The following is a 25,927-nucleotide window of genomic DNA, read 5'->3' as shown; positions in this document are numbered from 1 at the left end:
TATCAGCTCACCCAGCATCACAACAAGCGACCTCATATTATATTTCGAGATGAGCTTTCAAAAAATAAAAATCCAACAGAGAAATTGAAAATGACCAATTTTTAAAAAGGATATATTCTTCAGCTGGCACAAAATGTAGTCACTTATACTCAGTTAACACAGCCCACAGCAACCTCCAGCTCTTGGGCTTAGGCGATTCTCTTGCCCCAGCCTCCTGAGTAGACCTATTTTTTTTTTTTTTTTCACTGAAGGAGGATCCGTGTAAGAGCGGGTGGCCTGTGTGCGTCTGAGGATAGGGAAAGAATGAGCAGGTGTAGTTCATAAAAGAAGTGGGTGCACAGCTGGGGGATCCGGCTCAGAGGGGCACGTCAAAGCAGAGAAAGGCTCAGTGCGTGGACTTTAGGATCATTCTGCAGAGCACGTGCCTGTACTCAGGCAAATTAATGCCCACGCGTCGTAAGGTCTGGACTCAGTCACAGAAGATAAAGAGAGGAGAAAGAAAATGTAAGTTTTAATTAAACCAGCTACCGTCATGTCTCTCCTATATCTGCATACACTTGTTTCCTCTGGAGGCACAATCTTATCAGTTTTGTAAATCCCCGCCATTGTCACTGAGGTTTCATTTTTCCCTGATGGAAGTTCGCATTCCACTGGGATTCCCTGGATGGCACAGCTTTGTGTCTTTCCCAGTGACTAGATCCAGGGGGAGGAAGAGGAGTGTGAAGGGCTGAATTGTATCTCCTCAAAATTCATATGCTGAAGCCCTAATGCCAGGAATCTCAGAATGTGAGTATATTTGGAGATAGGGCCTTTAAAGGGACAATTAAGTTAAAATGAGGCTTTTAGGGTGGGGGGGTCTTAATCCAATCTGAGGGCTATCCTTACAAGATGGGGAAATGTAGGCACACACAGAGACACCAGGGATGAATGCACAAAGAAAAGAGAATGTATGGAGACACAGAAAGAAAAGGGCCGTCTACAAGCAAAGGACAGAGGCCTCCAAAGAAACCAAATGGAAACTTGCTGATCCTTTGAGCTTAGACTTTTGTCCTCCAGAGTTCTGAAAAAATAAATTTCCGTCGTGCACGCCACCTGGTCTGTGGTGTTTTGTTACAGCAGTTCTAGTAAACTAACTTAAAAGGAGAAGCACGGATGAGTTCAAGGTTTGTCTTCAGAGATTTGTCTCTCAGGTCCCTCAAGGTCCTACCATACGTGATCTCATCCCATCTCTCTATAACATAGCAGCCCTCACCTCTCCCCCATGCAATGATCTACGTTAAAATTGCAGAAGATATTTACACCAGGACAGCATCACCATCCCATGGTGGTCTTTCAAAAACAAGTTCATCTCCAGACCCACCCATTGCCAGAAAATTGTTGAGAGGAAAGACAATGGATTTAGAGGAGAGAAAGGAGAAACCAATTTAATTAATTCATTGCCAAGGCCAAAGACATATAAATCTTACCATTTTACCTGTCAACCAACACCATGAATTATTCAGTTCACCGAATCTCAAGAAGGAAAGCAGAGAGAAAGTGGTTAAAAGCAGCTGGCTGAGCAGAAGGCTGTGCTCAACAGATTAAAAGAAAGCGAGCCTGTGGCTAGAACTTGAGCGGCAGGTCTCTGTGACAATGAATGAATCGAGAAAGATGCCTGGCTCCTGTGTCACCAGGGGGCCCACTACCATCACTTCTACTAAGATGGCTTGACTCGGACTTATGTGGCCCCCCTGCACAAACACACCTGGTTGGTTTCTGAGCAAGAGACCTCTCTGTAAATACATCGCGATGTGTCCCCTTTTAAAATTGAGCTTAGAGAGTTCTGTCCTCAGTGAGTTCCTCCAAAGTCTAAAGAGTCAGGAAGGTCTGGTATTTTGTGGAGGACTACCTGTATAGTGCATAGGGCTGGGGGTTGGGGGGGGGGCTTCCATCTCTAGTAAAAAGAAAAAATTGGATGGGCACATTGGCACAGGCCTGGAGTCCTGCTACAGCTGCTTGGGAGGCTGAAGCAGGAGGATTGCTTATGCCTGGGATTTAAGCTTGTAGTGAGCTAAGATGACCACTGCACTCTAGTCCAAGTGCTAGAGACTATCTCTAAATAAGTAAATAAATGAATAAATAAATAAATATATAGGTATTATAGAAAACGTATAATCCCTGGAGAAACCTATTTCTAAACTACAAATATTAAAACATTTCTCCAAAAGATGTATGCTAGAGATCTTAAAGATGAGAGAGGGAGAAAAAAAAAAAAGAAAAAGAAAGGATATATAAATTCTCTTAGGGTTGACAAACAAATTTACTATTTATGTGCCCTCTATCTCTAAACTATCTAATGTCTTGATAAACATGATATTTAAGCATATAAATAAAGCTGAGAATGAAAAAGAATCTCAAGGGATAGAGAGATATCTTGAATACCAGAAGAATGTAAGTCTGCATTTCATAAAGAATATTTAGATTTGATATTAATTAGTTTGGCTTGGTGTTTGGATACTCACCCACTCCCTGCCTGTTTAAAATACAGAAGCTCTTATCTTTCATAGTAATCAATACCTCTGAAATTATCCCTAACTGAACTTCACGTGTCTTATTTAGTTCCATATCCTTAGCAACAGCACACAGCCGGGCACATGGTTAGAGCTTTTTTTTTTTTTTTTTTTTTTTTTGAGACAGAGCCTCAAGTTGTCCCCCTGGGTAGAGTGTCGTGGCACTACAGCTCACAGCAACCTCCAACTCCTGGGCTCAAGCGAGTCTCCTGCCTCCGCCTCCCAAGTAGCTGGGACCACAGGCGCCCGCCACAACGCCCGGCTATTTTTTGGTTGCAGCCATCATTGTTGTTTGGCGGGTCTGGGCTGGGGATTCGAACCCACCACCTTAGGTGTACGTGGCTGGCGCCTTAGCCGGTTGAGCTATAGGCGCCGAGCCATGGTTAGAGCTTTTAAAAAATGTTAACTGAATTATTGTCAGACAGAAGAGAGCAGAGAGAGGCGAGAGGATCCTAAGAGAACACTGGGGGAAAGCCTACTAGATTCACATTAAGAAGAGGGTTAATTCTGTCCCAAAGCACAATCCTAACCTGAGACTCCCTGGGGCACCCCAAAGAGGTGTGGTCTTCATCTCCCCAATTCACAAAGGACTTCAGCATCCTCTAATCTGCCCTGGGATCAAGACTTAAGGCAAATCTATAACTATCAGTTTTCTAGAGACTGGAATCTAACCAAGCATTAATAAAAGGGAGAGTAAAATGCTAGTTCTTTGTGGAGTATTTCTGTTTCTTACATCTGCCTTAGTGTGAATCCCACTGTAGGGTCAGACGGTGGAGAAAGGGAAGTGTGGGCAACAACTGCTTACCAGCAGCTCTGAGGACTTTGGCTTCCCAGCAAATGAGCAGGGGAACAAGTATAGTTAGAAAACAAAATTCTCTCTTAAGTCCAAAGAAGGTTCTTGGACTCAGGACTCTAGTTTTGTTTTATACCAAGAGGAAGGGCATTTATTTCTTCCTAGACAATAGAGAATGCCGCCTTCAAGTCTGAAATCAGGTTGGCAGCAAACCATCATATAACAACCATCAGTCTCACAATGTTCCACCTCCTACCACCTCCACCCAGAAGACTTTTTAAAACAATTGCTGTTTAGCTAGGCTTTTGTCTTGGACTAGGGGAAAGCAAGTGTATTCCAAGCAAGAATGAGAGGCACATTAGCAAAGCTCTGTGGGGTCTTCTGGTCCCTTTAGTTAAAGATGCAAAAGGTCACAGCTTGGAGGTGGGACGGGAGCCAGAAGTTGGGGCATTTTGTTGAGTGCTGCTTCTCTTCATTTTGAGCTCCAAAACATTAATTAAATATGCAAGGAGCCTACTTAATATAGATGCATTCACTGTCCAAGCCCCAAATCAAGGGGCTGGGAATTCAGGATTGAAAGAGGATTCTGAAGAGTTGAATTCATGAGCTTTCTTATCTCAGCCACGACAGACCCTGAAATCCACTGCACTCTACAGCCCTGGTGGACCTGAGGGGCTTTTCTAGGGTCTCTGGCCATTTATTTACTTTCTTCTTCGTTTCCATCACATTGAATCTTATCAGATGTAGGTTAATGAGAAATCAAACTGGGAGCCGGTCAGAAAGATTTAGAGAAGTCTGTGCAACTGATCCTTGAGGAAATAAACAGAGAAGAATCATGTTTAACCTGTGCAAGCCTCAACCTCTTGAGCTGAAAAAGGGGAAGGAGAAGAGAAGGGAGGGGAGAGGAGAGGAGGAGGGGAGGAGGAGACACCTAGGAACCCCAGCCAAGAACTGCTCTGCAAATTCCATCACTTCATAGTAGCTGCTTTTAACTGTTTACATCCTGAACAGAAAACATCAAGACCTTGCCAGCCTATAACCTCCAACTAATACATAATCTTTGTCTCCCGGCTGATCATTTACACTAATTAGCAAAATTTAGCTAATTATCGCTGAGCGTTTCAAAGTTTAATTATGGCTATTAGTAATAGTCTGTCTGGCTTCCCCCACCTCCCACTCCCTTCTTTTCCTCCCCCACCCCACTCCCCGAAACCTCCTCCCCCTTAGGAGCTAACAGTCTCCCTCTCAGTGAGATTGCTTTGTTGTGGCTGTGGTTCACTCTTCTAGTCTTCTCCTAGATTCTTTGTTTCTTCCTTTATTCCCTTCCCTTTCCTTCCTCCCTCCCTCCCTCCCTTCCTTCCTTCCTTCTTTCCTTCCTTCCTCTATCTTCTTTTTTAGAGAGCCAGCATCAGACCCTGCAAGAGTCAGAGAAAACAGCAGCTAGATCAAGATCAAGCACTCCCTCCTGTCCGGCATCCTCCACCAACCCAGCAAGCTATGAGCTGCTTGACAACTCCATCAAATAAAATTTAAAGAGAGAGCCAAAAAGCTCCAGAGTGTACACTGGCATTTTCTCAATGTGCCTCCACTTCCCACTACACAGCAGAAGCCCACAGCGAGGAGGCAGTGGAAAGAGACAACTTTCTGGAGGGGGCCTGGATGGCAAAGGTCTTCAAAGTAGGAGCCAGGGCAGGCAGCCCCTAGTGGGGTTCACACTCGTGTTGCCTGGAGGGCTCCTGCGGTTGGTCTCCTGGTCTCTCTGTGCTTCCTGCTCTCCTCACCATCTGAGTGCAGTGCATAGTAAATAAATAAGGAAGCTCCCTCCTTTAGAAGAGTTTACTACAGCAAGCGCCTGCCTTAATCACAGACATTGCCCTTTTAGACGCAGCCTGCTGAGAGCTGAAAATATTTTTAAGAGCATAGATCTCTCCCTCCAGGAAAGGAGGGGTGTTTGGAGCAAAACATACCAAACCTGTATTATGTGAACAAACACATCCATCCCTGTTAACTTCAATCGAAACATTTGCCATAAATGGTGGAATCAAAGTTACTGTAATTTACACCTGCATAAATTATAAATTAACTTAACCTTATCTTACATAATGCTTCCTCGCTGGTAGTTAGCAATACGGGATGGACAGTTTCGGAGATAGTTGCTCTTTCCACCAGACATATGGGCAGACAAAAAGCTGCCCAAACGAACAATAACAGCCACTGGTCGTTAATCCTATTTTCTGCCTTCTTATACTGAGCTACTCTGCCCTGACCTTTACTACCTGGGCTCCCTTACAGCTGTTCAATCAACTTCAGGCTGAAGACATAAGAATTCTTGCTGCCTGCTACTTCCCCCACGCCTCGCTCCCAAACAAGCCCAGAGAAAGGAAGGGTGAGAGCAAGGTGAATGAATGATTTCTCAAAGTGCAGCATGGGGACTTGTATAACAAGTTGCCTGCCTTCACAGGGGGCGTGAGCGTGGAAGGTTGCAAGGGCGAGAGTGTGGTCTTTGCACAGCCATGAATGAGAGCGCTAAAGGAAGGGGAATGCTTTAGAGAAAAGTAAGGGCTGCTGGTGGAAACGTTAGCCTTATAAGAGAAAGTGGAACTGTGCTTCCTTCGTGGGCAGGCGGTGACGCTTTCCATCATTTTAAATGAAATTCTGTAATTCTCTCCCCCCGCCCCCCGTAACACTACCTAAAAGGCAAGTGAGTTCAGGAATGACTATGCCCCATTAAAAGGATAAAGAGCAGAGAGACCCACCGTGCCCTCCTCGAAGGGAAACAGGGGAGCGATAAATAGAAATAGGCACGGAGTGGTGCTTGCTGCCATGGAAATGGTGCTCGAGCTGAGAGTGAGACCCCGGTGAGGAAGAGGAGGAGGAGGAGGAGGAAGCTACATTAGAGGAACTCCACACAGAGCTGACGATACATCCCCAGAAGAGTGACCAGATCCCAAGCGTCCAGGCCGGCCGGCGAGGAGGGCTCCGTCTCGCGTGGATTCTCAGGTGCATGGTCAACGCACTGGACCACTACAGATGGGCAGTTTAAATTCCAGCCAAGGAGGAATAATGAAGTTCATGATGCCCAAGGGCCCATCATAGTAGGAAGAAGAGTTACCCGAATTTTGGGAAGAGGGAAGCAATCAGCTCTTTCAAGACAACGATGAGTCAGTTAAAAGGAGAGGGGGAAAGATATACTTAAAAAAGAGAGAGAGATAAAAAGCAAAGCCCTCCTTTCCCCAGATTGAAATTTAGAATGCCAGAGTCCACCCAGGTCTAGCAAACCTCCCAGGGAGCCGCGGCATGTCACACATGTCAGGGAGGACCAGCGCGGCTTCCTCCTGGTGTCTGGGCACCTCCAGTCTGATGACTTAACTGTACACTCCGGGAAGCCACAGAGGAAAGGTGGAAATGAAGGAAGAGGAGGCGGCAGCAGGAGACCCAAGTAGGTTCAGGTTAGTTTATTCCAACATCCAAGGAGTTTGAACATTTGTTTTTTTCCTGTTTCCACTTCCATGAGATGCAATGCAGAACTGCCAGGCAGGTGGAAGAGTTCTTCTCGCGTTCCTGGGAGTATCGGTGGAGGGCGCCAAGGCTATTAACCCTGAGCTTTCTGGAAAAGCGCCATGGAGCAGCCGCCTGCTTCCCGGGTTTCCCAACTAGATGTAAAGCGGCAGCGGCAGCGGCAGCAGCAGCAGCAGCAGCAGCCGGAGGAAGAGAACGAGAAGGACCGGAGAGAAAGAGGAGAGGAGGAGGAACCCAGAGCGGAGCAGCCACCCAAACCAACGAGGCACTGGAAGGAGGGCGGTGGGTGGGCGAGATCGGGGAGAGCGCGAGAGGAGGTGCCTGGCAGGCGGCAGAGGTGGCCAGAGGCTGGCGGGCGCCTGCGAAGAGCGCAGAAGAGGGAAGCACAGGTGAAGTGAAGCGAGGAGTTGGGGAGCCAGATTCACAAATAGGCAAGTCATATGCAAATCGCGCACTCCCGAGAGCAAATCAGTGCAGCCCGAGCGCTCTGCCGAGGGACTGGCTGGCTCCGGAGGAAGGCGGGGCCGGGAGCCACCCGGAATCCCGGCCCTCCCCGTTCAAGCGCACGCTCCTATACACCCGCGCGAGCCTCCCCGCCGCACGCCCTCCTAGCCCCGGCTGCCTCCGGGCTGTGCGCGCGCGCGTGAGGGCGACCGACAGACAGACGCTGCGCCTTCTCTATCACCCTGTCCCCCTTCCTCTCAGGCACGCTAAGCCTAATGATCAAGGCACCTTTTACAGTTTGGGACAAACTAAAGGCGGCGGTTAAGGCCAAAGTAGCTCCAAATAGATGTAAAAATAAATCCTTTGAGTCAGCGGAAGCCCTGGAGCTGCTGCACGCGGTCGTGCCGCACGCTTGCTCGCTCGCCGGCTCCTCTTCGCCTGGCGGGGGTCAGGTGGCTGCTCTCAGAGCTGTCTCTACCAGGGTTCAGGTGCTCACGGCCACACCCACAGGGCGAATGGAGGGAATCTGCATCCTGGTTCTCGAAAAGTGAAGGAGGACCCGGCAGCCCAGAAACTCTGGAGGGTCAAGGGCTCAGTGGTTCGCTGCCCTTCCAGAACGTGGCTTCCACCTCGGGTGGACAGGACAGGTGTTTGGAATTTGAAACCCAGGTGGTTGGCGCCCTTGGCTTCTGATTGAAGAACTTTAGAGGCGGGGAGGGCCAAGTCTGCCGACCAAAGGGGAGTGGCTGGCCTGTCTCACACAGACAGGGGCGTGGCTGGCCTCTCTCACACAGATCACAGAGGGGCTGCCTGGATGGGTGAAATCCCCTGCGCAGAACCCCAGAGAAAGGATGGTGGTGTTTACATCCAGGCTGAACTTATAGAGTAGAGCTGGACTGGCAGCACCTGTCCTGTTGCGGCCATCTGTGACTCCAGAAGGGGGCTGACCCAGGGCTCTGCCGAGGAACAGTGACATTCTGGATCAGGCAGCCTCCACTCCTTCGTTTATGGGCAGGCGGTGCAAACCTGTCAGGCAGCTCTTCCGTACGTATCAGGCCGGTTTCCACCTAGGCCCTGCTAGCTTTGCTTATCTCCTACTCTTGGTTAAAAAGCCCATTACATTGGGGCTGGGGGGATGAATAATACTGCCGGTTACATTGTTTCATATATATTGTATTTAGTGGCTTAAAAAAAAAAAGTTTATAGCACCTATTATATAGTCCTACTCTCATTTCAAACCCCCTGAGGATAAAGAACAGGGATTAAAGCAATCCTCAAGACACCCCGGGGAGATGCTGAGGAAGTTAGCATGTCTCTCTAACAGATAAAGATACCAACCCTACAGGTGGTTTCTCTTCAAGGTCAAATATCAATTCCATTTCAGAATTTATGGTAGTGATTTGGTATTCTCATCCTGAAACTGGTGTTCTACAAAAAGCACCCAGCTGCCCATTGTACATGGTACACAGAATCATTCTGACTGTTCTGGCTCTCCGCCCTAAGTGTGATGCTGGATACACAGCCTCCCAGAAAGTGGCTCTTCAATGAAGTCTTCCATGCCTTTGGGTGTGCCCATAAACACAATGTTTAAATCAATGACATGCACTTAGAAACACTGCAGCAAGGGAGAGGTGCGGTTTATGGATACTCAATTTAGACCTCAGTTTCTTCCTCTGTAAAACGTGGACAATGCCTCCCTTGTGAGTTTGCTGGGGGTTTAAAGGAGACAATACACAGCATCTGGACATAGTGCCTGACAATGGTGGTACTCTTTGTTCACTACAAAGATAAGCTGAAGGTTAGATATGCACTTAGTATCTTGTACTATTATTAGTAGAAAAGACAGACAGAAATTGATATTCTAAATACTCATCGCAATAGTCATTCAGTCTAATCATTCCTTGATTTAGTCCCCCAGGTGAATTCCAAACTGACTTTTTCTGATTCTAAGTCACAGCCTTAAGGGGACCTAAAGGACTGGGCTTATGTCTAATTCTTTAGCTCCATGAGCTACCAAACACCCTCTCTACCACTCTCTAATCTCTCAGACTATCTTTCTGCTCTAGGAATGTGCCAAATTTTCTCCTAGCCCAAGGTCTTCCTCTTGTCTGAAGGCTTTTCCCCTAAGTCTTGTGATTGGTGTATTTCAAATGTCACCTCCTGGACATTCTCTCCCATTACCCTGTGTTATGTCCTTCACAGTACTGTTCACTTTCTGAAATTATTTTAGCCATGTATTTGTTCACAGTCTATCTCCTTACAAAAGATCATAAGCACCCTGAGGGCTGAGCCTTTGTCTTGTTCTCCCCCGTATCCTGCGTGCATGGAAAAATGGGTAGCATGGTAAATATTTGCTGAATGAACAAATCCCATGAACCAATTGCCAATCTCATACTCATATGTTCTTACTTCTTATCCTATTAGTTTTGCTGATTCCTTTGCCTGATTGAGCGACATTGATCACCAGAGACAAGCTTTCCAGAGTCAATAAGCTGACCACCTCTGTACTTAATCTTTCCTTCTTCTCTGAGTTGGCACTGAGTGTTGGAGACTCTGTTTTGACTTCATTCTAAGGATGCATAGGGAGCTAAGATGGACCTCGCAATTAATTCTCTGCCAGGCAATAAAGTGAAAATAAATCCTTAAAGCAGTACAAAATCTGGGAGTGCTGCTGGTGCATCACAGCTGGAACTATTCATTTCATTTGTCATTCTTATAATTTATTTATTTGCTTTTTGCAAAATGTCAGAAGTAGTCATTGTGAATTTCAGTAGGCTGATTCCATTTGGGGACATCGTTGAATACTGAGAAGACTTTTCAGAGGACAAATGTGAGACCGGCTTATTTTACTAGTTCCCCTCCAAAGGGACAACCCACGGTCATCCTGATAAAATGGACATTGTTCTTCAACTTAACACATTGTTATTTTTTCATGTTTCCTGTCTTTCCTAGCCCTCCCTCTGCTCAACAAATGCCTACTTAGACTTCTTTTCCGGTTTCCATTCTTCTCAGGTCCTTTAGTTTGTAGTAGGCTGACATGGCAAATACACTTTTTAAGATTTTTAGCTCCAGTAAGACCATCTAAATACTGCCTGCAGGAAGAATTCCAGCTGAAGGACTTGCCATCTCCTCTTACCATCAAAAGCTCCCCTCTTTCCTCCTGAGCTGGACCCTCTCTGGTGGGTCCCTTTAGAGGGAATACTTAGGAATCAAGTGCATGGCTACAGGAAGAACAGGAGAGTCCACTTGGAAGATAGAAAAGAAATAGATTTAGAAACGTTATCTGTGCTCACCCAAATTTAACGTTGTAAAGTATAAATAATTTCAAGGGAACAACCACACTTAGCCATCCTTGAATAAACCCCCACGTAATCCTAACCATACTCTTTGGATCCTGAAATTTCTAAATGGAATGCAGTTAAAAAATTAAAAAGTGAAAAATCGTCTTGTACTTCAGACTTCATGATCTGGATTTATAGACTTCCTCTCCTTGTTTTTTTTTAATGCTCCCCTGACTGCATCCCCCAGGAGAATGTCCAAGGTAAAGTATGAGAATCTTTACCCACCCGACCTTTCGTCTTGTTTTGGCCTGTGCCTCAGCTATCAGGTAGTGGGAGGGAATCTTTTGGCTTCTCACATAAGCCTGGTGATTGTACTAAAACGTGCCAGGCGTCAGGATCCTGGTGCGAAGTTGCCCTGTCTGCTGTCTTGTCTCTCACAATACTGTACATTCTGTCTCTGCTCAGGCCTCCTCTCATTTGTGTAGACTCTGACTTGCCACTTCGCTGCCGGCAGGAGATACCTGTCAAGTTGTTCTTTGCAGGCGCGTCTATGATGACTGCGCAGACGCAGGAAGCCCAGAAAGCATCAGAACAGCCAGTGTCTGGGTGACACCTAAGCTCTTAGGGGAGGATGCTCTCTTTCCAAGAACAAAGAGTAGAAAAATCCTTATTTTCCTTCTCTCTATGGGACTCTAAAAGGCAACTGAGGGAGAGAAAAACAAAACACACACACACATACAAATCCAAATAACAACTAAATTCTCATAATGGGAAATGAAAGAAAATTCCTGAAAAAATACAGGTGACTGTTAAGATGGCTATAAATATATCCAGGGGCTCCAGTGACACCATAAAACAGTCCAGGTTTGCTTTATTATGTCAGTAGATTTATTTACAGCCACATAATTCATCCTTCTGCTCATTTAAGAAAGCCATCCCGCAGAAAAACAGACTTGGATTATATTTTCTATTTAGAGATATAAAAGAGAAGCTTTATTCTTTTAGACATCTCACTGCTACATGTATTTGATTAAGAAATAAAAGATTTAGAGAAGGTATAGGTTATTTCTGTTTCTTTAGCTTATCCTTCTTATAAACATCCACAGTTATTCCCTTGTCCTCCTTGTGGCTGAAACAGGGATATCAGGATTTGGATGTTGAGGAAAATCACCCTAGGAAATCTTCCAAATCTCTTCAGTTTGAACAATGGGGCTGGGATATATACTTCATTAGAACGTTTACACATTTCATTAAGGACAAGAAAAATATGAAATGTTCCTATGTAAACCTTAGCCTGCTTCCATAGAACTCAAGCGAAGTTATTTTAATATAGACGTTTTGGGTTTTTTGTTTTTTTTTTTTTCACTCAAAGACCGGGGTCAGTTTCTCATTGAGATATTTGGACATTTATCCCTTGTTAGTCTTCGCGAAGCTTACGTTAAATGTAAGATGTCTAAACTTTCCATCCTTGGCACTATGGAAATATCTACTTTTAAAGAATCAAATAATGTGGATTATCATTATACAATAACAAAGTGCATAGTCTCATTTGTATGGCGTTTACAGGAGAAAATGTTAAACGAAAGATTTAGGGGATACTATTGGTTTCTGTTGTTGTTGTTGTTTGTTTTTGGAGAGGAAGACTTTATTAAGAGCTCTTGTACTAGATAGAGGGTCTTGCAGCAGGGGAAAGAAATTGGGATCAACTTCCTAGAGCAGTGTTTTTCAACCTTTGTTATCTCACAGCACACTTGAACCCATAGGTTAAACTTCCACAGCATGCTTAAATTATGTTTATCATAAAAAAGAGTTAAAAAAGAATATACTTATGGTTGTTTCAACTTCTTTTGAAAATAATTTAATTAATGATCTTTATACATTTTCATGGTACACCTAAGATCATCTGATGACACACCGGTTGAAAAGTCCTGCCCTTGGGGGCACCCAGAGAGGGTCTACAGATTTGGATTGGGGGCTCCAGTGCTCAAATGACTCCATTCAAACCCTGGTTCTGTTTATAAGGTGCTGTGGACACGTAGACATGATCTTAGCCTCTTTACAGTTTAGCTTCTCTGTTTGGTAAATACGAATACTCATACCATCTATCTAATAGATCTGTTGTGAGAATTTAAAGTTAATATATATAAAGTGTGTAGAAACAGTACTTGGCACACAACAATTAATCAATTATTATTTCCATTATTGTTATTATTACTAAACTCCTTTATTCCAGATGACTCCTTGAAAATTATCCCTGTAGACAGTTTTCTCCTCCTGTTTACACAGATCTCCAGGGGAGTAGGCAAACATAAAGCCCCCCCTGCAATTCCAAAACATGCACAAGAAAGCCTCCCCTGTGTATTGCATATCTCATTGGACTCTCTCGGCCCATCCTCTGTGGAAAAGGGAGCAGCTTCATCACATGTTTCTCACAAACATCCCCCAAATAAAGCTCAGGCTTGGTCCCAGAATCAGGTAATATGGGCAATCAAAACTGCCATTATTTTATAGTAATGATTCTCCAGGGTAGGGTGGAACTTTCTGGAAGAGCCCTTTGGCAACTTTACTTTCAAATCTCTTTATTTCCTCACTTTCTTCTCTAGGATGAAAAAATAAATTCTAATTAGATTTCTTCCTAGAAGATCTGCCTTCCAAATCTTTTAATAGTTTTAATCAGATTTATGCACTATTCCATTATCACTCAGCATTTTTGAAATGTTATTGTGACTGTACCTCTGCACTGGGTTTGCTCCAATTAGAAAGGAACCACACCTCGGTCCTTCATTTTGGTGCCTCAATTCATGTATTCCATGAACACTAAATTTATACAGACTATGGGTAAGGCATTGGGTGAAGTACAAGAGGCAGAGTGACAAAGAAGAGATTTCAGGCTTTAGGCAGTAAACATTATAGTCGAAAAAAAAAAAAAAGAGTATCTCCTAGGCCAAATTAAACAAACCATAAATCCCGTTCGAATATACAGCATCTGAAATACAATGTGATAAGTACTAGAATAAAGATATAAATAAGTACACAGAAGAACTGAGAATGGAATTAGTCTACTGTAGGGAGTAAAAGAACTATATCGGGAAGGATTCATGGATAGACAAGGTGACATGTAAATTGAGGGTCAAAACACTGGATTTCGAACCCTGGGTCCACCGGCTGTGCAACCTTGAGTAAGGAACTTTAAACTCTCTAAGCTTGTTTCTGCAACTGTGTAAGTGTGAATAATCCCCACCTCTTAGGATGGTTTGGGGGGTTTGAGGAGAAGATATATTTTAAAAGAACTTTGTAAATGGATTTTCGATATTATTGTGGAACTGACCTTGAATAATTTCAAATAAGCAGAGAAAAAGGGAATGCAAAATAAAACCAGAATCACTGTGGGGTAGAATCATCCACAGGGAACACCCTACAGGGGGTTTCACTCGTCACTTAAATTGTTACAGTTCGGAGAGCTAAGGAATGAGTCAACGTTTTCTTTTTCTTCACTGCAAAAGATAGATATTTTAAGGGATAAAGAAAGTCAAAGCAAGGAAAGGAAAGGGAAAAGAAGGGAAGGAACAGGAGAAAAAAGGAACAGGAAAGAAGAGAAAAATCACATGTCAGAAGCCACACTCTTTAATAAGTTGCCATACTCAGAAATGGCAAATAAATACCGAAATGAGTCAAAAAAGTTAAAATGTGGCATAACCAGGCGTTTTCTTCTGTTTAATTTATTCCATACACTTTTCAGAATTAAAATGACAATCAAGACTCATTCATAAGACTATCATTTAATTCTAGGGACCTCCTCGTTTAAGCATCATCTCACTCCAGTGTCTATCTCATTCACTATTCCACAGGAAGTATATTATCTAAGATGCAGGCAGGGGTAGATATCTAAAATAAATGGTCACATTCTCCTTCATACTATGATACTCTTAAATTTACTAAACAGAGACTTTTTGGAGGGGAATGAGATGAATGTTCTCCTAAAAGAAGATACAAAGTGTCATTAAGCAGCTCCAGAAACGTTTGCAAGATGGATAGTAAGGGCATTTCTCGGTAATACGAAGCTTTAGCACTTCCCAAACTTTGAAGGTGCAATCAAGAGGGTACTGAAATATAAGTGGATGTCATAGGTAGGAGGGATAGACTGTTCTTAAAATAGATGCAACAACATTAAGATAATAATATTTTGGCATTGAAGTTATCGATGTCTTCAAAATCTACCATTTCTGATCTGGGTCGGCAGAATCAGTTGTTCTTTCCTTTCTTTCTAACTCACTGTTCGGTTGACATTTGCCCCATTTGGCTCTTAATCTGCTATTCTATATCTGTGTTCCCTACATGATTCATGAAGTCATGAATTCAGACATCATGTAGGGAACCAGGGCCTGGTGCTAGGGCCAGACAGCTTAAATGCACATTCAAATTCCCGAATTACTAGCAATGTGACCTTGGACAAGTCACCTATCTTCTGAAAAAAAAAATTTGTTTTTCTCATAGGCAAAATGGAGATGATAGTAGTCCCTATCTCAAACTTAGCACAGTACCAGACCCAGAGGAGGCACTCAATGAATGTTTATGAAATAATATGGAGATACATTTCGTTACTATAGTAGAGAACATTTCTTTTGTATATGGAAGAAGGGAAATTCCAAAATATGTGATAATATCATTATAAGAAAGAACTTTCCAACATCTGAAGCCTTTATAAAATCAGAATGAACACATTGCCATACAGGGAGCTCTCCATCACAGGATATATTCCCATGTAACATCATATGATACTGGTTAAACTTCATTTAAAACTTCTCTTTGCCCTTTACTTCTGAATTTACTTAAATGTGATCTCTTGACCTTATTTTAAGGATGAAATCCAATTTCAGGATGCTGAATAAAACAATCTGAATTAAATTACCGAAAAACTTATACTGCTTTTTATTAGAACTTCATACACTGAAGTGAGAAATCTTAGCCTCCTGTAAAATGAACTCAACACTAAGTAGTATTGTTATATTAGAACTTAATTTTTCATTACTATAGGCAATACAAGTTGTCTTCAGATATATTAACAGTTTTGAGTTTTTATTTTAATTTTTAATCATTTTTCTACTTGCCACACCTATATATCTACTGTTTCTATCATCTAAGAGGGCATTTTTTTTTTTTTTTTGAGACAGGGTCTCACTATGTCCCCCTTGGTAGAGTGCTGTGGTGTCACTACTCACAGCAACCTCCAACTCTTGGGCTCAAGTGATTCTCTTGCCTCAGCTTCCCAAGTAGCTGGGACTAAAGTTTCCTGCCACAATGCTCCACTTTTTTTTTTTTTTTTGTCAAGAGAGCATTTATCTTTTTCTTTTTTTTTTTTTTTATTAAATCATAGCTGTGTACATTAATGCAATCACAGGGTACAGTGTGGTGTTTTCATATACAATTTGAAATACTTTCATCAAACTGGTTAATACAGCCTTCATGTCATTTTCTTATTGAATTAACACATTACTCATAAATAAAAACAAAGCAGGAGGAATCACGTTACCAGACCTCAGACTATACTATAAATTGATAGTGATCAAAACAGCATGGTACTGGCAGAAAAATAGAGAGGTAGATGTATGGTGCGGCATAGAGAACCAAGAGATGAATCCAGCTACCTACCATTATCTGATCTTTGACAAGCTAATTAAAAACATTGAGTGGGGAAGAGAGCATTTTTCAATGATGAAAATATCACTGCAATGGAAAGCGTATGCTGATTGGCATTCCCTATTGCTCCTACCTCCCAGCAGGGAATCCTGATGGGCTCAGCATAAATAAAAACAAATCTCCTTTAAAAAATGACATGTAGCTTGAGATACCTGGGATGGAAAGCAGAATTACTTTTCTCTCTAACCAACATAAGGCAGTGATTCCACCTCAATAGCTAGTAAGGAAAAGAGGATATTAGATATTAAGAGGCACCTAAGTTAGAAAAACTGAGACACAGGGGAGAAGAGTGGCTTGTTTAATATCATGTAGCATTTTAATGTCAGAATAAGCTGAAATTTTCTTTTAATAGTATATTACTCCAGAATGAGGCATGTGTCACTCTATAGCAACATTAACATCAGTAGAAAATATGCTTGCAAGAAAAATAATGATCAAGAAAGAAACCAATTCATTGCAAGAGAGAGAAAGAGAGTTAGCAGCCACAACCATGGGGGAATAAGGAACACAAAATATGACATAATAAAACAATCTGAAATAAATTGCCAAAATAAATATGATGGAAATGATTCAATAAAGAAATTCCAGAATCCATAGTAAAAGCAAAAGGTATTAAAAAGGGTGGACTTCAGAAAAATATTAAGCTCTTTGGGACATGCACCACAGTTAGCAAAATTTTAAAAAAGTCTATAGATGGATTATGTAAATGTAGCTAAAGAGAGAAGTAATGAACTGGAAGACACTCTGAGAATTCCCTAACAATACCACAGTAAGTAAAAGAGATTTGAGGAATATAAGAACAGATTAAAAGTTGTGAAAGATCACATGAAAAATTCAACATACATCTATTAAGAATTTTAGAAAGAGAGAGTTGAGAGATTGAGGAAGGAAAGTAATTTCAATAAGATAATGACTGGGAATTTTTTCAGATTCAAATAACATGAATTCTTATATTAAAGGCTCCAAATCAGAGTAAAGAAAAAAAAAAAAAGCACACTTTGGTCCATCATAGTGAAATAAAATTACACCAAAAATAAAATTTAAAATAATGAAGTCAACATTATTGACTAGAACCCAGAAATCAATACACATTGTAGCTTCATGTTGAAAGAACACACCTTTCAATTTAAATCTACTCATCTATGCAAGTTATTTAAGAACAGAGGAAAACTTGAAAACAGATTTTCAGATAAAGTTTGAGAAAGCTACCACTCATAGACTGTCTCTGGCACAACCACTAAAAGGTAGATTTTAGTATCAAGAAAAGAATTCAAAAGGAAATAAAGGGGTATTGAAGAGGTAATAGTGTGCACACTAACTTGTCTGATATTAAGTCAGTGTGTGTCAGGACTACTACTGTTGTCACTATAGGTAACTATCATAATTTATGGTAGTTTTAAAATAATAAGACTTGCTTAATATTCATAAGCTAGATATCATCATTGTATTTTAGAAGTGAGGAAAATGTAGCACAGATTGTGACTTGTCCATATTCAGATAGCCAGGAGGTGGCAGAGTCGGGATTTGAACCCAAGCCACCTAGCTACTGAGTCTATGGTCTAAATCACTTTATAATTCTGTTGCTAAATCCTAAAAAAATTAATCTGTAAAACTTCCAAGTCATGCCTACAGAGGCTGATGCTCCTTTCTCCTTCCTCTGAGCCCCTTTTCTGAAATGCGTATGGGAAGGTGAGCCAACTTTGGCCCTGTGGACATTACTACATCTGCTTTCTGTGGGTTAACATTTGCTGGATAAATTAATTAGGAGATTGACTCGACTGTTTTTCTTTTTTAACGGAGAGACACAACTGTGTTTCAGCAAGATAGAAGGTGCCTTTCTCTCACAGAAAACTTGAACTGCTAAGAGGCCCAACGTAGTATGGCTGAGCAATGAGGAAAAAGCAACCTGGGTCTGTGGATAACTTAGAAAAGAATTGCCATACCTCCATATCATACTCTAAGTAATATACTCAGCAAATGAAAGCCAAAAGAAATCAGACATGGAAATACTGTCAGGCAACAAAGACTGTCTAAAATATCATTGCTGTCTAAATATCATTGTGTCCTGAGCAAAACAGCTAGCCAGATAGATGTAATAATAGTCCTGGATCCATATATTCCTAATCATATAGCCTCAAAATAGAAAAAGCATATATTGATATACTTGAAAAATCCATAATTTAAGACCCCTGATAAATGGGAGAAGTTGTTTTTGTTTTTTTGATCCAGAATCTAGAAGAATGCTTAGTATACATACGTAATAACAATGTGTAGAATTGCATCATATCCTTCTTTAAACTGATAACGTAAGCAGGGATAAATAGCAAGACTATAGCTCTTTTAAATCATAGAATTAACAGACCAGAAATAATGGAGATATCTGCAAGCCCAAATGGAACAATTAAAGTCTCATCCTTTCAAGAACATGTGGACCGGCCGGGCACGGTGGTTCATACCTGTAATCCTAGAGCACTGGGAGGCCAAGGCAGGTGGATTGCCTGAGCTAACCTGCTCAAGACCAGCTCGAGCCAAGAGCAAGACCCTCGTCTCTAAAAAATAGCCAGCCGTTATGGTGGGCACCTGTTGTCTCAGCTATTCGAGAGGCTGAGGCAAAAGGATCACTTGAGCCCAAGAGTCTGTGGTTGCTGTGAGCTGTAATGTCACATCCCTCTACCGAGGGCAACAGAGTGAGAGTCTATCTCAAAAACAAACAAACCAAAAAACACATGGATCACAATGCAAAAAGTCCACACATTGGCGAATCAATCCTAGCTTTCCATAACTTCTGTTCACAGTGCAATACTAGTCTGAGTCGATTTCTATGTCAATTACAAAAAACAAACCCTCCATAATAGCTGAAATTTAAAAATTAAATTATCTCGTTTTTATCAATGAAATGCTAACTTTCTCTTCAATGTAAATTTATATGGTGCTTAGAAAATCAGAGATTCTCTCAGAAAGAGACCTATGATCCAATTATTCTCTCTCCTTCTCTGCTTTTCTTTGACTGTGCTCATCACAGATTACTTAACACACATGCCAAATGCTTGAATTGTAATGAAACAAACGGCATGTAAATATTTGTGTCAGAGTGTTGGCTATTAGATAATAGTTAGTTTATGTACCTCTTATACCTTCTTGTGTAATACTTAACATACAAAAAAGGTAAGTTTTCATGTAAACAACTTTTAATTATATATATAATTAAATGATGCCCCAAACATTTGCATTAGATACTGATATTTATTACATGGTGCTTGAGCAATGTGCAGTTTAGAGAATCAATATAGCTTATGTTAATTATCTAAAAATGGGAAATGCAAGCCTGGGGTTACATTAAATTAGTTGATAATCCATAATACATTCCATATTCACATAACGTGCAGCTGTTCACATAATTGTCAGAGTCTTAGGAGATACAAATTAAATAGGTTTACTTCTTGTGTTCCTGGCACAAATGAATCCAAAGTTCTCTTTATCCCCAAAGTTGCTCCCTTCCTTTCATACATCAGAGTGAGTCCCCAAAACATTTACACCAATCTTGTTACTGTTTGAGGACTAGAGGAGATGTTCATTTGCTAAGATGTCCAGTCTTTGTTCCCAAACCCAAGATCGTGATAAAAATCAATCCTATTTTTAAAATGTTCTACCAACCTGGGAACTAAATGCCAGGAAAATGTATCTAATGCTCTTTGAGTTGTAATTCTCTCAATGTGAAAAGTCTGGAAACGTTATTCAAAAGGGAATTTTGATGGATCGGTACCATCAGGGACAGTAATGAGCATGAAGCTTATCTTTAAGAGAAAGATAAAGAAAGAAAATGGTATGTGCATGTATGTGTATGTACCTGTATATGTGTGTCTATGTATATAGATATAAACATATATATATATAAACTTAGAGCCAAAGCAAAGGAGAAGGTTTTCAAAAAGTCCTACCTGAACAAAGAGCATTCTTTGGCTCCTTTAAATCTGATTTTGAACTACTGTGGCAGGGACTTCGTTATGCATAATTTCCAGTGGTTTCATATGGGATGAGTAAGAGATGTATCCTCATCCTGCTTTAGGAATGAAAATACCTGGATTGTAGTCCTAGGCTCTAACATTAATTCCTAGATGTTAGACAACCCACTTAACCATTGACTATCTCATACGGATTCTCAGGGTATTTTTTTTTCTCATTTTAATATTTGTAATACAAATGGAGGCTAAAGAGCTGCACAACTTTGGAAAACCAGTACCTGTGGGTGTGCTTGTACCTGCTAGTTATTATCCCTGCTGCACCTGATTCCTACTTGGCTTGGCCAGGCACCCACCTGTTAATTTCAAGCAAATGAAGACAGATGACTGTGAATTCCCTAGGAATCCTGAAACAGATTCACAAGGGAGGGGTGGTAGAAGAGCGATGGGAGGGCATAAGTCCTCAGCAGCATATATCTTAGCCCAGTTCAGGCAGAGAGCAAGCCATTCCATCCAAGGGAGTGTTGCGTGGGAGTAAAGCATCGCAGAGGGAGTCGTTGTGCCTGATAGGTGTAATTTCCTAAAATGTATACCTTGCCAGTACACAGAAGATGAATACGGAGGCAGGCCAGTGTATCCAAAGCAAAAAAGACAGAGGGCAGGGTGCTATCGGATGGCGCTACATATTCTCAGGGGGTCTGTCACACACCAGCTCACAGGCTTGACGCATTATGAAATAAATTAAACCGCCTTAGAGTCATGGCGATGCTTCAGGAATAAGAACATCCAGCAATTTTCCAGTTCTCTTCTTGAAAGTTTCTTTTCTTTGCTCCTGCTGATACTAGGGCTGCTGAGGGTGGGGTGCGGAATGCCTGTTGCTTTGGGAGTTACTCAGCAGGTGCTGGTTACTAAATGTGGCACTGGGGGAGCAATAATAAATAAATAAATAACTACAAGAAACTCTTGGCCTTTTCTTCTCAGCCCCTGCTCTCCCACTACAGGTAAAGGAAAATCAGCAGTCGTGAGAACAGCAACCCCCACCTGCCCCACCTCCACTTACCAGATGTGGATGGGACTCTTGGTACATGACTTACATCACAGGAAGATGATTACATGCAAGGCTCAAAGAAACTCACAAACTAAAATATAGGTATAACTTATTAAAATCTCTCCCTTCTTAACCCATTCCTTCTCCTAATACATAAAATTAGTCCTAAAGTTATTTTTACAATACCAAGGTTTTTTCAAATTGTGTGTGTGTGTGTGTATGGATTTGTTAGAGACCAAATCATGCCCTCACCTTCCATTCAAACTTGAAAGCTCTAATCCCCAACGCGACTACATTTGGAGACAGGGCCTTTAACGATGTAATTAAGGTGAAAGGTCAAAAGGTGGAGCCCCAATCTAATGTACGGTATTCTCATGTTATCTTAGTGGGTCTGTACCAACACTGACATGCTGGAAGACAGGCACATGTGCACACGTGCATACACACACATGCGGGTGCACACACAGGCCATGGGAGGTCTCAAGAGACGGCAGCCATCTGTAAGCCAAAGAGAGGAAGTCTCAGAAGAAACTCAACCTTCCAGCACTTTGATCTTGAACTTCCAGCCTCTAAACAGTGAGAAAATAAAGTTGTGCTGTTTTTGCTACCCGGGGTACTTTACAAGGGTATTCTAACCAGACTAAAATAGGGTTGTTGATAATAATGATGGAATTTGTGTAATTAAAGACATTCAGATCCAGAAAGACCCTTAGAATCCATCTGGCTCAAGGGTTCACACGTTGGAGTTTAGGAACTGCTCTAAAGAAGGCAGGCCACATCTTTGCACACGTGCAAGGAACTGCCATTGACATCACAGTGTACGTGAATTTAGACCATTAGATTGGTGCTGAGCGTAATGTCCATGGAGAGATATGACCTCCCTGAGAATAGTCTATAAAAATCCTTTCTGAAATTTAGTTTGGGCATGTATTTCTTTTTCTTTTCTTTTTTTCTAGAAAGAAGGTCCAAAGATTTCATCAAATTTTTGAAGAACTTCGCAATCCTCAACTGTTTAACAACAATTTCTTTCTTCAAATGCTTATTTTAAGAAACTGAATCCTAGAAAGGGATGGTGCCTAATGGCACATAAAAAAAAAAATAAATAAATAAAAAAACAGTAAAAATAAGCTCCAAATGTCCTGCCTCTTAATGTGATGATTAATATATTTTTGCCTTTCTCTGGTTACTAATGAGAGAAATGGATACAAACACATACACTTTTACAAAGACATCATAATATGTTTTGTAGCAGTTGATCACTTTATCTGAGCTCAAAGAGGCCAGAGAGGTGTTTTCCATTTTCCCAAACTGTACTAATGTGTACGTAGTACTCAAATTTTAGCACGTGCATCCAAATAATAAGGTTGATATTTTTATTTTTACATGTGCCAGTCTATCCGTAGTCTATACTGTTATACAGATGTGGTGTCCTGCGGCTGACAGTGGGGGGATTTCTGTACATGTGGTTACCAGGAGAATTCTATCAAGAGATGTTGTTCAAGGGTCAAAATTATAAAGTCTTTGTGTCTTTCACTCGAGGAATGATCCAGAGGCAGTGAGTCACTCTAATTCTTTTTCCCCAGGAGTTCGTCATTACAACCGGGGCCAAGCAAGCAGGCCGGAGTGTGTGTCCACCCCCATGTGCACACTTGTCATATGCATGTCAAAACCCCTCCATGACCTAGCTTCAGAGATGCAGCATATTGAGTTCCTGCAGGAGTCATGTCTGCAGCCCGTAAATGCTGATTAGGAAGGGAAGGCTGAAAGCCACCTCCCTCTCCCATCGCCTTATGCCTCAGTGGTGACACCAGCCAGAGAACTGTGTACTTTCTCCAGGCCTCTGTGAATGTCCAGTGGCCGTTCCCCATCTTTGAAGTGTAGAGCTCTTTCCCTGCTCTCCAGGGCTCTATGTGTGCCACGTGTGCAGTGGGAATGCCCACCCCCTGCCTGCATTTGTCCTCCCCTCCATTCCTAAACCAGAAATGAGTATTGTAATTTTTTAATAGCATTGTAATGCCTTTGAGATGAGTACGTGGCAAGATGATTCCTCCTCTTCATCTCTGATTTCTTCTTTCTCTTTCTTTTCGTTCTTCATTTCCCTCTTCCTCTCCATCTTTTTTTCCAGCACCTTAGGATTTGGTGATCAGAGAACAGCCTCAACTTTGGCCTCTACCCTACAGGGCTTTACTTATATGAGAGCAAATTTTATAACTTTACTTTATTTCTCCTTTTAAATGAAATTGTAGGCAGAAGGGGCCCAAGAAAGCAGGTTTATGATTGTTTTACAAAATACAGATGGGTCCAGTCTTTTATACAATCAACTCCATACACTGTGTAAGTCAAGTTCTAAGCCACCCTATTTCCTCTAAAAATGTCCTTATTCTGTTGCTGATGTCTAGATACCCTTTTCCCAGTACCCTGTCCCATCCTCATCCCTTCTACCCCACTAGAACTATGACTTGCCTACAAGGTTGGGAGTCTCTTTGGAGGCCAAGGGGACTATATGGTGCTGAAAAGAAAATCCATTCTGAAAGGTCAATGGTTACTTCCCACCCCCCTCTAATTCAGAGGCATGTTATAATTTTCTCTCTCTCTCTCCCTCTGTCTCTCTCTCTCATACACACACACGCACACCTACAGAGCAGTTTTCTTATCTCACCTACTTAACTTTCCTGGAATATGCTTTCTGCTTCCGTCCCCTACTTATGTTAGGCAGTTAACATCATCAGGTCCCCCTTAAATGCTTCCAGTTCCGTGAGATATTTCCTGATCTCAAGTCAGAATAAACCTTCCGTCCGTCCCTGCATCCTTGCTGAATCTGTGTCTGAGCCTGAGCAGGTCTGCGGCATGGATGCACATCTGCACATGGCCCTGTCTCTTCCCCTCGCCAAGGCCTTGACCGTGGACATCGCACAGAGCTTTGCTCACTTTTCTGACCCATCCAGGACTGAATGCTCAACTAAGGAGGTGGAATCAGGGTCTGCTTCCCTTCTTTATGAGCCTCCAAAGCCCGTTCCTTCATCGTCCTCTGTCCACTGCTCCTATTATTCCCCTCAAACACACCTTGCCCTGCTCCCTACCCACCCTGGGCACAGTCTACCATATCACCACATCCTTTCCCAGCTTCAGCAACTTTCACGCTCCTGAGTCCCTGTCTCTCTCTTTTTTTTTTTTTTTTGGTAGCTTTTGCCCGGGACTGGGTTTGAACTTGCCACCTGGGTTTGAACCTGCCACCCTCCTTATTTGAGCCATAGGTGCCACCCCTGAGTCCCTCTCTTAATACCCACCTTGACCTTAGACAAAAAAAAAAAAAAAAAAAACTACCAGGACTGAAATCTTTACAAACAGTGGTTTGTAAAGCACTGGTTTACAAGCAGGTGGTTGTGCAGCCCAGATCCTGTTATCACATCTGCAGTGGTGAAAAAACGTCATTGGTATCCCAAGCTGACGTTCCAAAGACACACCCCCTTAGGAAACATTCCCTCTGTGCTCAGGTAGATGATGACAATCCTCCAGGCTAGGATATTCGGAACATCCTGGGTTAGCAGGTGTTGGAGTTCCAGAAAGAGACTGAGAGAACGTACCGTTTTTTTTTTTTTTCTAGGAAAATATAATCTGAGCTCTGAGAATTTATAAAGTAACTTTGAGAATACAACCCTTTTGAAAACCGAGGCCTGCCTGCTCTTCTGTTACGCTGTGGGTGGTAAGTGGGGCGGTGGTATGACTATGATATCGGGGTTTCTATTTTTGTGCCGTGGCGAGGATGCTGAGGAATTCAGCCCCCAAACTGAGCAATGTAGAATAGCAGCAGATCCTAAATCATGCAGAGACAATATACCTGTGCTGTGGGTGGCCGTGGGAGTGGGGTGAGGGATCTGTCACCAGTACTCCCCAACACAGGCCTCTCTATTTGCTGGTTTAGCCTAGTTCTGTGGGTCTTAAATGGGAGGGAGTCTCGTTCTTCTTCTTCTTCTTTTTAAATTAATCACTTTATTTTCACTGTTCTATTAAGGAACATACAGCCCACCTGCTAGCACCCCCAAGACTTGTCTGACTTTTTATTTTATGCTTACACTATTACTCCATTTTAACTAGAGTTTTATGAAGTAGACTATAGAGAGATATATGAATACTTTAAAAATATGTAGTCTATGTTTATTTGCTTGTGAGAGACAAGATTCACATCTCTCTCAAGTAATTATAGGCTAGATATATATTTTAAATATTAGAATTAGAAAATACACTTACGGATTTGAGGAAATTTCAGAAACACCTATAACCAGCCTCATTTCACAGTTGAAATTCATCAGTAACTGGGTAACTGGGATCCTGTGCCCCAAGGGTAGGTAAAGAGAAAGGTGGGGGAGACCACATGGGAGAAGTGAGATTGACTTTCTGATTTTCTTATCAAGTTGCAACATTCCCACATACTGTACTGAAGCTAGCTCGGTGCTCCAACTAGGAGACTCCAGAATATCAACCTTAGACTCCATTCTCAAAGTTGAAGAAGAAAAACTAACTATAAATGTGTTGGAAGAAAAAACCCCACAAAGCTGTCTTCTATTGATGCTAGAACAACAGTGATCTGCCCTCCAGAGCAGGGTCTCGGGAAGATACTAGGGAAGCTACAGGTGCTG

The 25,927-nt window shown here is 42.0% G+C and overlaps 1 protein-coding gene across 4 annotated transcripts in view; it reads right to left on the bottom strand.

The window, feature by feature from the left end:
* NRXN3 (neurexin 3) overlaps positions 1 to 25,927 on the bottom strand; it is a 1,203,771-nt gene that overhangs the window by 548,367 nt on the left and 629,477 nt on the right. For 3 of the 4 annotated variants that reach the window (XM_012803512.1, XM_012803513.1, XM_012803514.1), the window contains exon 1: positions 6,099 to 7,303. The exons of the other annotated variant lie outside the window; for it this stretch is intronic. In XM_012803512.1, the coding sequence (XP_012658966.1) occupies positions 6,099 to 6,348 (250 nt within the window). In that variant the 5' untranslated portion in view covers positions 6,349 to 7,303. Of the gene's footprint in view, positions 1 to 6,098; positions 7,304 to 25,927 lie in introns of those variants that run through there. 4 annotated transcript variants of the gene reach the window in all.

This window comes from Otolemur garnettii, unplaced genomic scaffold, assembly GCF_000181295.1.
Source record: "Otolemur garnettii isolate 467f Iridium unplaced genomic scaffold, OtoGar3 scaffold00020, whole genome shotgun sequence".
Taxonomy (NCBI): domain Eukaryota; kingdom Metazoa; phylum Chordata; class Mammalia; order Primates; family Galagidae; genus Otolemur; species Otolemur garnettii.
The sequence above is the reverse complement of the archived record's forward strand: the minus strand, read 5'-3'. Positions and strand labels throughout refer to the sequence as shown.